The 13,288-nt window shown below is 36.9% G+C and overlaps 3 protein-coding genes across 5 annotated transcripts; 2 read left to right on the forward strand and 1 right to left on the reverse strand.

The window, feature by feature from the left end:
- Positions 1 to 1,733: 1,733 nt before the first annotated feature.
- Positions 1,734 to 3,960, reverse strand: LOC120194891 (chaperonin-like RbcX protein 2, chloroplastic). Its single transcript, XM_039197069.1, has 5 exons — positions 3,626 to 3,960; positions 3,366 to 3,457; positions 3,003 to 3,060; positions 2,077 to 2,142; positions 1,734 to 1,993 (listed from the first exon to the last, which is right to left on the reverse strand). Exons 1-5 carry the CDS (start codon positions 3,920 to 3,922, stop codon positions 1,871 to 1,873), a joined length of 636 nt encoding a protein of 211 aa, XP_039053000.1. The 5' UTR covers positions 3,923 to 3,960; the 3' UTR covers positions 1,734 to 1,870.
- A 983-nt stretch (positions 3,961 to 4,943) lies between these two features.
- Positions 4,944 to 6,221, forward strand: LOC120194859 (putative disease resistance RPP13-like protein 1). Its single transcript, XM_039197039.1, has one exon. The coding sequence runs from the start codon at positions 5,075 to 5,077 to the stop codon at positions 6,020 to 6,022; it is 948 nt and encodes a 315-aa protein (XP_039052970.1). The 5' UTR covers positions 4,944 to 5,074; the 3' UTR covers positions 6,023 to 6,221.
- A 2,881-nt stretch (positions 6,222 to 9,102) lies between these two features.
- On the forward strand, positions 9,103 to 11,940 carry LOC120194869 (heterogeneous nuclear ribonucleoprotein F-like). 3 transcript variants are annotated; one of them, XM_039197048.1, is made up of 3 exons: positions 9,103 to 9,295; positions 10,643 to 11,407; positions 11,740 to 11,940. In XM_039197048.1, exons 1-3 carry the CDS (start codon positions 9,282 to 9,284, stop codon positions 11,792 to 11,794), a joined length of 834 nt encoding a protein of 277 aa, XP_039052979.1. In that variant the 5' UTR covers positions 9,103 to 9,281; the 3' UTR covers positions 11,795 to 11,940. The 3 variants fall into 3 exon arrangements, with proteins under 3 accessions (XP_039052979.1, XP_039052991.1, XP_039052987.1); XM_039197056.1 differs by having other exon boundaries at positions 9,108 to 9,295; positions 10,646 to 11,407; positions 11,740 to 11,929; XM_039197060.1 differs by lacking the exon at positions 11,740 to 11,940 and having other exon boundaries at positions 9,106 to 9,295; positions 10,643 to 11,596.
- The last annotated feature ends 1,348 nt before the right edge of the window (positions 11,941 to 13,288 follow it).

Here is a 13,288-nt window from a genome sequence, read left to right on the forward strand (position 1 = left end):
AACTTCAAGGACCGAGATTAGCAGCATGCAGTCCCAGTCAAATAACTCAAATTTTGAGCATAAACTGATTCAGAGGAAGCTGAGAGCTGGAAGAACCTGATTAGGTCCCTCTGCAACTGAAACTGAGAGAATTTATATGACATCCTCGTATATTAATATGATTAAGTTTTGGGGAATGGTTGTAGCTGAAAGGACGTTAGAGAATAGCAGCTAAATGGTATCTGCAATGTGTGCAGGGAGGCATAACTTGATCACATTAGCAATTCTAGTCTCTTGCACCTCATGATATCAAACCTTTTCAAAGTGGACAATGTCGCATTTTGAAGTGATGAAAGAGATGGGCAATCGCTGATTTTCGGATCTTCTAATCAAAGGCAATGCATTATCCCTTTAGGTAGAGATTTGAGTTTGGAGCATCCTCTGATTGTAAACTTGTACAGTCCAGACACAACATGCTTCACAGACACCTTATCTGAATACCCTAAATGCAATTCATAGATGGTTGGATCTCGTGGAAGGTAAACCATGAGTTGCCAACTTGACTTGAAGCAAATTGAGATCCCCAACATCACAACTCAAACAAGTGATTGCCTCACATTTTCGTCACTCGAAAAACATCAAAGTTGTCTGAAACAAAAACCCATATTTTGAGATCATACTTAAAAACTTAATTCTGTTGCCGTTGTAGACGATCTGAGCAAGGGTGGTCTTCCCAGTACCAACTATAGCAACTACCCGGATCCCATAGCTTCTTGAATCATCCGTGTAGGAACAACTTCTTTATCACCATCTCTCCCGTATACACTGGATTCATCCACCCAGGAAGTGGCTGGTACTTTTCTCAAGCACTTTTGTCCAAATCCTTCTCTCCAAGAAAAAACATCCTTCTGTCTTTCAAGATACTCAACTCTCTCCAGTATCTCTTTCAGCTTAGATTCAGTTCTCTTATGAAAAACTTTCGTACCTTGATTGTGCTAAGTTTGGGATTCAACTTCTAGCTTGCACCGCAAAGCTTCTGTTAAAACTTAAAACTTCATCCAAGAGGTCCTCTGCATCACATACAGCATCTTTAAGTTGGTTAAACCATTTCTTTACACTGTGGTTCAATATTTGTGCACCGTCTAGCAGGGCATTGATTGACAGCAGGGTAGCTTCCAATTTTTGGAACAATGGGAGGTTCAGCTCCTCTCCTCTGATGAAGTTTACGACTTCAGAAGTAGCTAGCCTGTCAAACAGAACTTGAAGGAAAGCAGAAAGGAATGCTCCACCCACCAATTCTATAGAATGACATGAAATTTTTTTATCATCAGATTTGAGCTACCACCAAAGCCGTCATTCTTCGGTGTCTTCTCTAAAGTCATGTTAGGCATCAATGAACTTGCCTCATCGTTTATTATTAGTTTACTGGTTAATTTTTTTTTAAATCTCGTGAAATTAGACATAAAGAATCTATAATTTTACAGGTTTAGAGATTTTTTCATATTTAATAGGTTTAGATTTTTTGTTCAAAAATTCAAATGGTAAAAAAAAATTTTAGAAGACAAACAACACGCCTCAGATTGCACAGATGATTAGAACATTAGAAAATTAAATCTTTAGATGAATTTTCGTCATTTTTAAATGTGTTTCGTGAAAAATTAATATGGAGTAAAATTGAAATGTGAATAAGTTTGACATCACCAATCCCAAATCCTCGAGTTACTTCCTTTAATAAAACAACGTTACATCATGGGTAATATTCATAACTTATATACAATTCATAGCATACAGAGTTCAATCTATAAGTAAAAACATTGCTTCGGACCAAACATGGTGAGTCTACAGAAAGGATACCTAAGGCTAAATCTGAAACAACTGCAAATGCATCCCCTCAGCCAATCTTCTCAGGGTTTGTATTATCGGAGGGCCAAACCACAGTCTCCATAAGCCGCTCGCGCATCAGTTCCAAGTTCTCTTCCGAAATCTCGTTGTATATTTGAGCATGATCACATTTCTATACATACATGCATACAATGTCAGGAGATACTGCAATTTTTTCCCAGCACCAAATGGAAAAACAAGAGATGTTTCATTTACCTTAATCCATTTCCCATACAGATGAAGCCGTGTTATCATCACTCTTTCAGCAAGCTCTTGATTCTCCTGTGAGTGCCATATACATCAGTTCTAAATGAGGTCAGCTAGTCTGAAATTGGTATTACATTCTTCTAATATTAGATTCCTATCCGAAATTATTCTAGTTTAAGTTTATTAGTTGAAGATTATCCGATAATCCAGTTTGCTTAATAAATAAATATTTTGTCAAGATTTATTGTTTATAAAGTAACAGGTAACAAAGATTAGAAGTGGCGGAAAGAGAATGAAATTGTTAAATATTTTGAATTTTCATCTTTAAAAAAATTCAAAAAAGTAAAAACCCTACAAATGGTTTAAAAATAAAAATTGGATAAAGAGTTTGAAAAATATTGAGTTAATAGAATAAAGGTTATCCTACGTTAAGTTACTCGAATTCGAGTATGAATATAAAATATGAATATATATTAGGTACATATATGATTAGACATTGAAGATTTTAAGGTATTTGATCTTGCCCCAAAAGATTATATCTTTATATCTGTGCCCAAGACATGAATCATTAAAGAAAAATGAAAAGTTCAAGTAATATAGATTCTAGGTATTTGAACATAAGTAGCATAAAAATTGAGTCGATTCCAGTAGGAAGAGATGGATGCATGATTTTATGTTAAGGGACGAACTTCTAAAATTTTAAGCGAAGGGTAACTTATAAAATTTTAGAGACGAAAATAAATTATCAATGAAAAATACAAAAAAAATATATAAACTATACTATAGTTTAAAATTTTGTTGCCCCAACTGCTCCCTTTCTGTCCATCCCTAATCTAGAGGATGTTTTGTACTTTTCCTAACCTTCATGTTTATAGTAATTATTAGTGGATGGCAGCGTAAGAAGAAACTAGTGGACTACATAAAGAAGAAACTACCTTGCCGAGCGTGCGTAAGAAGAGCTTGCCATCGCTGGGCTTATTTGATGCCACATACCTGACAATATGGAAGGCAAATTACCAGCAACATCATAATCACACAGCTTTCTTTAATCTTCACATTCTGTTTCAATTTGCAGGGCTTAGAATCATATTTAAACTTTTTCGGAAATGTTTCGGGTTTGAGTTCTTTCAAATGTAAACTTTTGATCAACTGAGTTTAAACACATTTGAACTTGAATTTCTTTCTTCGAGCTCGGGTTCATTTTGTAACCTCTTATAGCACAGTTTCCCACAATCATAGTAAGCCACGGTGTAATCAGAAGCAATTAGAAAAGGGACGAAACCAGATATGCAACTTACTGATAAAACCATGTATATTTTGGAGGATTCATTTCATAAAGCTGAGTAAGAACAGTCCTCACTGCTTTGTATGTGAAGTAATTGAGTAATTGCTGCAGGCAGAAAAAGCATTGCCATATCAATAAACATGGCCTTATCTAAGAATGAATCATGTAGCTCAGTGCTTTGAAACTCAGTTTTAACATCCATTAGTGTATCTTCCAGAATGAATTATGCTTCCTGTACTACCTATCTTAACAAGGAAAGTGCAGAAATCTCACCGTTTTAACATCCCCAAAAGTATCTTCATACTGCCCTCCCAAATCATTGACGACCACAAGTCTACGGTCCTTGCGCTGCTGCTTCCTCCAACTCCTGTTCAGAATGGTCTTGGAGGACAGCCTCCAATCAGGCCATGAATCCACAAAGGAGCTGCCTAATTCCAACGAACCAGGCCTTGCAGCCGCATGCTTTCTTTTGAGGTTGATGTTGGTAGATGGCAGTGCATCCAAGCACAAACATGGACCCGTGTGAGACTCCATAACCGATGAACTCACCACAGATAAAGCCCCCACCATCTTTCTCGGTGAACTCAGCTCAAACTAAAGACAACTTCCAATAAAAAATGAAAAGGTAAGAATACCCAATGACCAGATCAGTGTTATGGTTTAAAGTAAATGGAGAAAAGTAACTCGGGATTGAAGGAGAAGGAAACAGAATTTGATGGAAAGTGTTGTTTGTGCAGAAGGGAACGTGTGGAGAATGTGGCGTGGATTTAAAGGGAAGGTGAAGCTTAACCAGCCAGTTTCTGAGGTCCAAATTTGTCTGAATTTGATTTAACTGTTCAAGAAACGAAACCACAGGTAGCTTCGTTTGTGTTTGGTTTTGCAACTTGTGTGAATCTTGTTGGGATTCAATGAATCTTTGGTCTCTAAACGTGCTAAATTCATCAACCCTAAGTCAATTAAATGCAATTTTCAATCTTCAAAGTCTCGGTATTCAACTTGATTAAGTGTTCTTCCGTAGGGGCACTTTAACTTTTTATTACGATAATATATATTTAAAATTTTTATTACGATAATAGATACATATTATATAAATATAATTATTCGAATTTAAATCTTTTTAAAAAAATAACATTTTATTTTATCATTAAAATTTACTTTAACTTCATATTAATTTGATTGATAAGGGAACAATTTTCAATAATCGGAGGTATTATTTTGGCTGATGATATGAATGTTATATAGAGTACTGTAATATTGATTATAGCACCATACTTTCACGCATAAAATTAAAGAAGAAAATTATTTACGCAACTCGATGAGATTTAATCTTTGAGATTACACTTAAATAATCAATTCCTTGTTCAAACAAAGTTCTTTAACGATATTAACAAAATAGAATAATTAAGATTTTTTTTTATAATTTAAGGGACAAAACGTCCCAAAAATATATTTTGAGGGTTAAACTATACAAAAGGTATACTTAGGACGCAAATCAGCCTTTAAGCCAAAATTAAAAGTAGAAACCATATAAACGTTGACCTGTTTAATAGCCTTGCCATGATCATAAGCCAAAAGAAGGCATTGTGATAAGCTGAACAAATTTCTAGATTTCCTCTCTGCAACTTAAATCCCTGGTTTCCTCATACAATTCTTCAATAGAATGGCTGCTGAATTGATGGGTGGAGTTTCCTTTCTGCTTTTCTTCAAGTTTTGTTCGATAGGATGGCATCTCCTGAAGTCGTAGACTTCATCAGGGGAGAGAAACTGAACCGCCCACTGTTCCAAAAGTTGAAATCCACCTTGCTGTCCATCAATGCCGTGCTGCACGATGCAGAAGGGAAGCAAATCGTGAAATGCAATGTAAAGAAGTTGCTTAACGAACTTAAAGATGCTGTTTATGATGCCGAGGACCTCATGGATGAAGTTTCAACTGAAGCTTTGCGATGCAAGCTTGAAGCTGAATTCCAAACCAGCACCACCAAGGTACGCAAGTTTTTCACTTCCCTAAACCCATTTCATAAGAGAACTGAATCTAAGCTGCTAGAGATACTGGAGAGGGTTGAGTATCTTGAAAGACAGAAAGATGTTCTTTCTTTGAGAGAAGGGTTTGGGGAAAAGTGTTTGAGTAAATTACCAGCCACTTCCTTGGTGGATGAATCGAATGTATATGGGAGGGATGATGATAAAGAAACTATAAAGAAGTTGTTGGACACAGATGATTCAAGAAGCGACGGGATTGGGGTAGTTGCTATAGTTGGTATGGCTGGGATCGGGAAGACTACCCTTACCCAAATTATCTACAACGACAACAAAATGAAGGAAGTGTTTAAGTTTGACCTCAAAGTATGGGTTTGTGTTTCAGAAAACTTTGTTTTCCGAGTGACGAAAGCGATTCTCGAGGCGATAACTTGTTTGAGTTGTGATGTTGGGGAACTTAATTTGCTTCAAGTTAAGCTGACTGATTGTTTGATGGATAAGAAGTTTCTGCTAGTCTTGGACGATGTTTGGAATGAAAATTATGTCCATTGGGAGGCCTTGAAGAAACCTTTAACTCATGGAGCTCAAGGGAGCAAGGTCATTGTCACCACACGAAATGAAAGTGTTGCATGCACTGTTCCTTCTTATTATCTGAAGCAGTTGGTTCTTATTTTCCAAGCATGCATTTGGTAATAGAAGTTCCAAAGAGGACGTAGTGAACCTAGAAACCATTGGTAAAGAAATTGTGAAAAAGTGCCATGGCCTACCTTTAGCAGCCAAAACAGTCGGAGGTCTCCTTCGATCCAAAAGGGATGTCAATGAATGGCGTAATGTGTTGGAGAGCAATATCTGGGATTTATCAAATGATGATGAAAACATTGCTCCTGCTTTACTACTAAGCTATCATTATCTGCCCTCATATCTAAAGAGATGCTTTGCATATTGTGCTATATTCCCCAAAGATTATGATTTTGAGATTGAGAATTTGGTCCTGTTGTGGATGGCCGAAGGATTACTGCCTGAACCTACACGAAACAAGAGACCGGAAGATGTTGGGGTTGAATACTTCAACAATCTACGGTCAAGATCATTTTTCCAACAATCTAGTGGCAATAAAAAGCTCTTCGTCATGCATGACCTCATTCATGATTTAGCCAAATTTGTGTCCCAAGGGTTCTGCTTGAGTTTAGAAGTTAATGATTCTAATGAAATCCAAAAGACGGTTCGTCATTTTAACTAGTTATGATGATTCTCAAAAGTTCAATGCCTTCAATGAATCCAAATGTCTGCGCACCTTCCTACCTCTAAAACCCTTTAATTGGTTTGAAATACTACCTTACCCAGTGTATCATGATTTATTGTCAACTTTAAAATGCTTACGAGCTTTATCTTTGTCTAAGTATGATAATGTAACAGAGTTGCCTGATTCAATTGGAGACTTGCAACTTCTCCGCTATTTGGATCTGTCATACACTGCAATTGAGAGACTACCGGAATCTGTTTGTGCTTTGTATAATTTGCTGACACTGTTATTAGCAGATTGTGGTTCACTCATTCAGTTGCCAAACCAAATGGGAAAACTTGTCAACTTGCGTCACCTTGATATTAGCAGGGCACGGAGGCTCAAAGAGATGCCACTACAAATGAGCAAATTGGCAAATCTACAAACACTAACTGCTTTTATTTTGGGGAACCATAGTGGATCTAGCCTTTCAGAACTTGGGGACCTTCGGCAACTTAGAGGCAGTCTAGCTATTTTCAATCTTCAAAATGTTGTCAATCCTAGAGATGCTTTGGAGGCAAACTTTAAAGACAAAGAGTACCTTACTGAGTTGATACTGAAATGGAGTGGTCATACTCTTGATACATCTACTGAAAGAGACGTATTGAGCATGCTTCAGCCTCATACAAACTTGGAAAAGCTATCCATTGAATCTTATGGTGACACAAAATTTCCTGATTGGTTAGGGGATTGTTCATTCTCAAACATAGTATCTTTGCAGCTTAGCCATTGTAAATGCTGCTTCTTCTTACCACCACTTGGGCAACTACCATCCCTCAAAGAGCTCTTTATCATTGGATTTGATGCTGTTGAGAGGGTCGGAGTTGAGTTCTACAGAAACAGATTATCTACAGTCAAGCCCTTTAGGCGGCTTGAAATTTTATGGTTTGAGAGGATGCCAGAGTGGCAGGAATGGCTTTTATTTGAAAAAGACGCTGAAGGACATTTTCCACGTCTTCAAGAGCTTCATATACAGAAATGTCCCAAACTAAGTGGGGCTCTGCCGGACTACCTTCCTTCATTGAGAAAATTAATGATCATTGATTGTCAGCAACTCGTGGTTTCACTTCCGCATACTCCAATCATCTATGAATTGCATTTAGGATATTCAGATAAGGTGTTTTTGAAGCATATTCTGCCTGGACTGCACAAGTTTATTATCAGAGGATGTTCAACTATTGAATCTCTACCTACAGGGATAATGCATTCCCTTTGTTTACGAGGGCTGACAATCTGTGATTGCCCATCTCTTTTGTCGCTTCAAGATGTTATGCTGTCCACTTTGAAAAGACTTGATATCATGAGGTGCAAGAAACTAGAATTGCCTATGTGGTCAAGTTATGCTTCCCTGCAAACATTGTGGATGTCCTTTAGCTGCTTTTCTCTAAAGTCCTTTCAGCTACAATCATTCCCCAAACTTAATCATCTCCGAATAAGAGTATGTAATTTAAATTCTCTTTCAGTTTCAGAGGGCCGTAATCAGGTTCTTCCATCTCTCAATTCCCTCAGAATCAGTTTATGCCCAAAATTTGAGTCATTTCCAGTTAGCGGATTGCATGCTCCTAATCTCACCGTCCTTGAAGTTTCCGACAGTATGGAGCTAAAATCACTGCCTGAAAATATGCACTCCCTTCTTCCGTCGCTGAACTCATTGAAGATTCGCAACTGTCCAGAACTTGAGTTATTTCCTGAAGGTGGCTTGCCTTCGAATTTAAACTCGTTTTCTGTCTCCTTTTGTGAAAAGCTTACTTCAAGCTTCAAGCACTGGGATTTGCAGAGGCTTGGCTCCCTTAAATACTTTAGCATCCGGGGCAGATGTGAAGGTGTTGATTCTTTTCCAGGGGAAGGTTTTCTGCCTTCAACACTAACATTTCTTTACATTTCTGAAACTCCCAACTTGAGATCACTAAACAACAAAGCACTCCAACATCTCAACTCCCTTAAAACTCTCAAAATTCGTAGATGCCCTCACCTTCAATCTATGTCCGGTTCGGAGCTGCCAGAAGCCCTCTCTGTTTTAACAATTAAGGAATGCCCTTTGTTGAAGGAAAGGATGGTAAAAAACAAAGGGGAAGATTGGCCCAAGGTTGCTTTTGTCCCCATAGTTGAAATTGATGATGTGGTTATATGAGCTTAACACATCAATTATGTTCAACATGGTAGTAATTTGCTAAAATTTAGCATTATGTTCAACAATCAACCGCAGAAACAAGTTCATTTTCCAAACTGGTATTGAATGTCAATGTAGTTGCCTCAAGTTCTTGATCTGTTTTGTCTGGTGCTACACATGAATTGGATTCTTATAAATATGATATATTTATATAAATTTTGAAATTGTTGATGTAATCTTGTACGCTTGTAGCTGATTGGGGTAGGCTAGCACGAAGCCCATATCATTCGACCGACTTCACTTTAGCCCAAACTATAATAAATCCAGAACGATTCTCTCGTTTAATCGTCTCCTTTCCTTCCCAAAAACACAGACAAATATCGCATATAAGGGAAACTTCAAATCTGGGTTTCCTTGATTTTGAATTGCCTCGTCTTTTCCGATTCTCCTTCCCACCATATTTTTTTCTTATTATTGGATAAACCGCTGACCCAACATCATCAGACTCTTCTTCCTTCCCCTTTTCACTTTTCCTTAATAAGAGAAGGGTAAAATTCAACATGTTCTACAGACGGTAAAATTCACTTGCTCTTCTTCTTTTTTGTTTCTTACTTGTTCTGATTCATATCTGTGATTTTATTTTCTGGGTTTTGTTCTTTAAATCTGTTCTCTTATTTTTATTTTTTTGGGTCTGGATTGGTGAATTTTACAGTTGTGGTTCTTTTTCCTCTTGGATTGTTGTTTAGGGCTTAGCTCAATTTTGGCCGTGATGAAAGAAGAAAAGCAACAAAAAAAAATGAGAGAGAAAGAGATGGGCTTTGAGCTTAAATAGGTTAAGATAATAGTTATGGAATCGATTCTTTTATCTTCCCTATTTGAATCTTAAACACTGATTTTTAGGTATTAGAAGGCAATTTATTGTCGCTATTCATAGTTTATGCACGTTTTCTGCTTGTTCTATGTAGCACCATCAGCTTAAAATGAGTTGATCCTTTTCCTTACCTTTTATCGTTTACGTAAGTTAGACATCTGTTTTGCACTTCAATTTGCTTGGCTTTGTAGGTTTGCATTAGTACTTTTTGTGTTTTTGAGTGTGGTGACATTTTTCTGGATACTCTCAATGTTTGGAAGGTAAGCCACCCTCGAGTGCATATCAAGCTTATCGAAGGTTCCATAATACATGTTGGATACCATTTTAAAACTTTAGCTAACAGGTTTTTTCGGTCTTTCGTGTGTATAACTGTATGCCACCTTTACGTTCTACTTTAAACCGATCAAAGATATCATACTCATGTTTGAATCTCAACAAATCTCATAGGTTTGAGAACTCTCCCGTCCAAGTACCCTTGTTAACTCTCTGAGTTAATGTCGATACATGCCCTTAAGTCCACACTCGACCACCCCATATCTTGCAAATTGCGATATATAGGATATTTCCTTGCATTTCTGTAATTCTTAGCGTCCAAGTTTCCCTAGACACCTAGAGCTCTAGTGCACCATCTTATATTTTGTACTATGCATGATTTGATCCTAGGCCCCTTGAGACTAAAAGGGAGATTTCAATTACATGGAGCTTATATACACCTTTAGTAGTCAACTGTTTAATTAGTGATTTTGTTGGTAATTGCTCAAATATATAACAAGTAATCAGTCATTTGAATTGAATGTAACTAAACAGAATCTAAAGTATAATCAAATTGATTAATCACTTATTCACTTTATTCGTGGTTAGCTGTGAATTTATATGAAATTAATGTCATATAATTGATTTTTCATTTTTCTTTGAAGCACTGAAAACACAAGTGTCCATCCTTGCATTGCTATTTTGTTGAGTTTTAATTACCAGTGTTAAAGAATATAATCAATATTTATTGAAGTATTGACTGGTCTTCCCTGTTGCCTTCATGATCTCTGGAAACAGGAGTAAATATACCGATGGAGCTGATGGGCGTGAAATGGGTGCAAAACGTCAGCGGATCATTGATCAAGGCCCTTCATTTTATGGTAATTCACCAGGTTCAAGCTTTATGTACACTGCCCCTCCTCCTTACTCATATGTTAGCCAACCTCCATGTTTCCCTGTTGTTCGACTTCGTGGTCTTCCCTTCGATTGCACAGAGGTTGATGTGGCTGAGTTCTTCCATGGTCTGGACATAGTTGATGTCCTTTTTGTCCATAAAAATGGCAAGTTCAGTGGTGAAGCTTTTTGTGTATTGGGTTATCCTCTTCAGGTTGATTTTGCCCTTCAAAAGAACAGGCAAAACATGGGGAGGAGATATGTAGAGGTTTTCAGAAGCAAGAGACAGGAATATTATAAGGCAATAGCTAATGAAGTGGCTGATGCACGTGGTGGTTCACCTCGCAGAAATGCCTCAAGGGCCAAATCTAGCGATGAAGCAAAGGAAACTGCTGAACATACGGGGATATTGAGATTGAGGGGACTGCCATTTTCTGCTGGAAAAGATGATATAATAGACTTCTTTAAAGATTTTGTGTTATCTGAAGATGCAATTCATATAGTGTTGAATTCCGAGGGGAGGCCAAATGGAGAGGCATTTGTGGAGTTTGCAAATGCAGAAGATTCGAAAGCCGCAATGGCCAAGGATAGGATGACACTGGGGAGCCGTTATATCGAGTTGTTCCCTTCGTTTCCTGAGGAGATGGTTGATGCAATTTCCAGCGGACGGTGATTCTTCTGACAATGTTCCTTTTATTTGCTACTCAAAACCTGCTATGTTTCTCTTTGGAGCTGGAATTTTCTTTAGTAGTTTTCTTGAGTTAGGAAGATAAAAGTGTTACTATCCAAGAAATTTGTGTGATGTGTTATGGTGGGTTAAATACAAGAAGCTCTCATTAGCCTTTTATCTTGCCAAACTCATTAGCCTTTTATCTATGGTACTTGTGAAGACACTTAAATTCGTCCCTCATAATACATACATATAATATTATATTATGTTATAAGTTATAATATATATATAGTTTATTTACATTTTTTTTTTCTCTTCTCTCCTTTTACAGGCCCAACAGTAATGACCCAAGTGACCCACTGGAGTTAGGGTTCCCAGAACCCTAGCAGTTTCCCCATCCAGCGCCGCATCACCAAGATTCCAGGGCTATCACGTCGCTCCAAGACCCCCATCACCGCACGTCTCGCCTCCAAACGACCGGAACTCTCGGCCACGCAAAGAAACAAGCAACAACAACCAACATCAGTGTTTTACTCTAATTTAAACTCTAAAAATAGCCATTTTTGGGCTATAAATATCATGTAAAGCACACAAGTTTGGGAGGACGAAAAATACACAAAAAAATATACTAGGCACGAGCACACAAAGAGAGATCGTGAGAGTCACAAAACTCAGAAGGTTGTAAAATCATTCGAAGCATTTTTCTTGAAAAGAAATAAAGGGTATTTTTCTTGGTCTTTTACCTTTGTTTTTGATTCGGTTCCCTTGCACTGCTTGCATGTTGTTGTTGTTGAGTCTCCTTTGAACCATCAAGAGAAACCTTTTGGCCGATGAACTCTTAGGGGAAGGATCGAGACTTTGATCTCAGTTCTACCCTCCCCCGAGGCCTATTTCGAAAAACCAGTTTAAGATTTGGGTTGAAGGCAAGGAGAGCTTTCGAAAAAAGCTTACCTTTTCGTGTTTGGCCGCCGATGAACGACGGCCGCCGCGGATCAGCGGCGGTGGCAAGGCAGCTTGAGGCGGCGCAGGGCCGTTTTCTGGAAATGAATGGTGGTATTCATCAGTTGGATGAACAAAAGAGAGAGTCTGAGTGAGGGAGGGGAGCCTTCGACGAGAGAAGAGAGAAATGAAATTTCAAAAAAAAAATATTTGAGTCATATAGTTAGCCCAGCGGACCAAACTGGCCCGACCCGTGCTTATATCAGATCCGCGTGTTTTGCTAAAAGGGGTAAACTTCGTTTTGGCTCCCTCTGTTTTGAAAAACATTCAATTTGGTCCCCAAATCGGTTGGGTAAACTTCATTTTGGTTCCCTCTGTTTTAAAAAAACATTTAATTTGGTCCCCAAATCGGTTTAATTCCCTTGGTTATATTCTGATTCTGCCATCTAACTTTATTTTGTTTCATTTTACCCCTTTATACTTATATATATTTTATTATATCTCGTATTTACTCTTTTATACATAGATATTTGGATTTTTATTTATTTACACTATAATATATTATATTCCTATTAGTTTATATATATACATTACTTATTTTTCTTTTATTACATGCTATTTATTATATATATATTACTCATATTTGCTTTTTTTATTTTCTTTGTTTTTATATTTTTTATGGATGTATATTTTTATTTACCTATCTATTTATATTTTTATATATTTTTATATTAATACTTTTTGTTGTGTTTTACAAATTATTATATATGTATATATTATTTTTAATTTAACTATTACTATTATATTCTTTTTACTAAGTTATATATATATATATATATTTACGTTATTATTATTATATACGTATACTTTTTTTTCTTCATTGATTATTATATACGTATATTATTTTTAATTTAACTATTACTATTATCTTCTTTTTACTA

The sequence above is a fragment of the Hibiscus syriacus genome, unplaced genomic scaffold (genome assembly GCF_006381635.1).
Source record: "Hibiscus syriacus cultivar Baekdansim isolate YM2019G1 unplaced genomic scaffold, ASM638163v2 tig00004502_pilon, whole genome shotgun sequence".
In the NCBI taxonomy this organism is placed as follows: Eukaryota; Viridiplantae; Streptophyta; class Magnoliopsida; order Malvales; family Malvaceae; genus Hibiscus; species Hibiscus syriacus.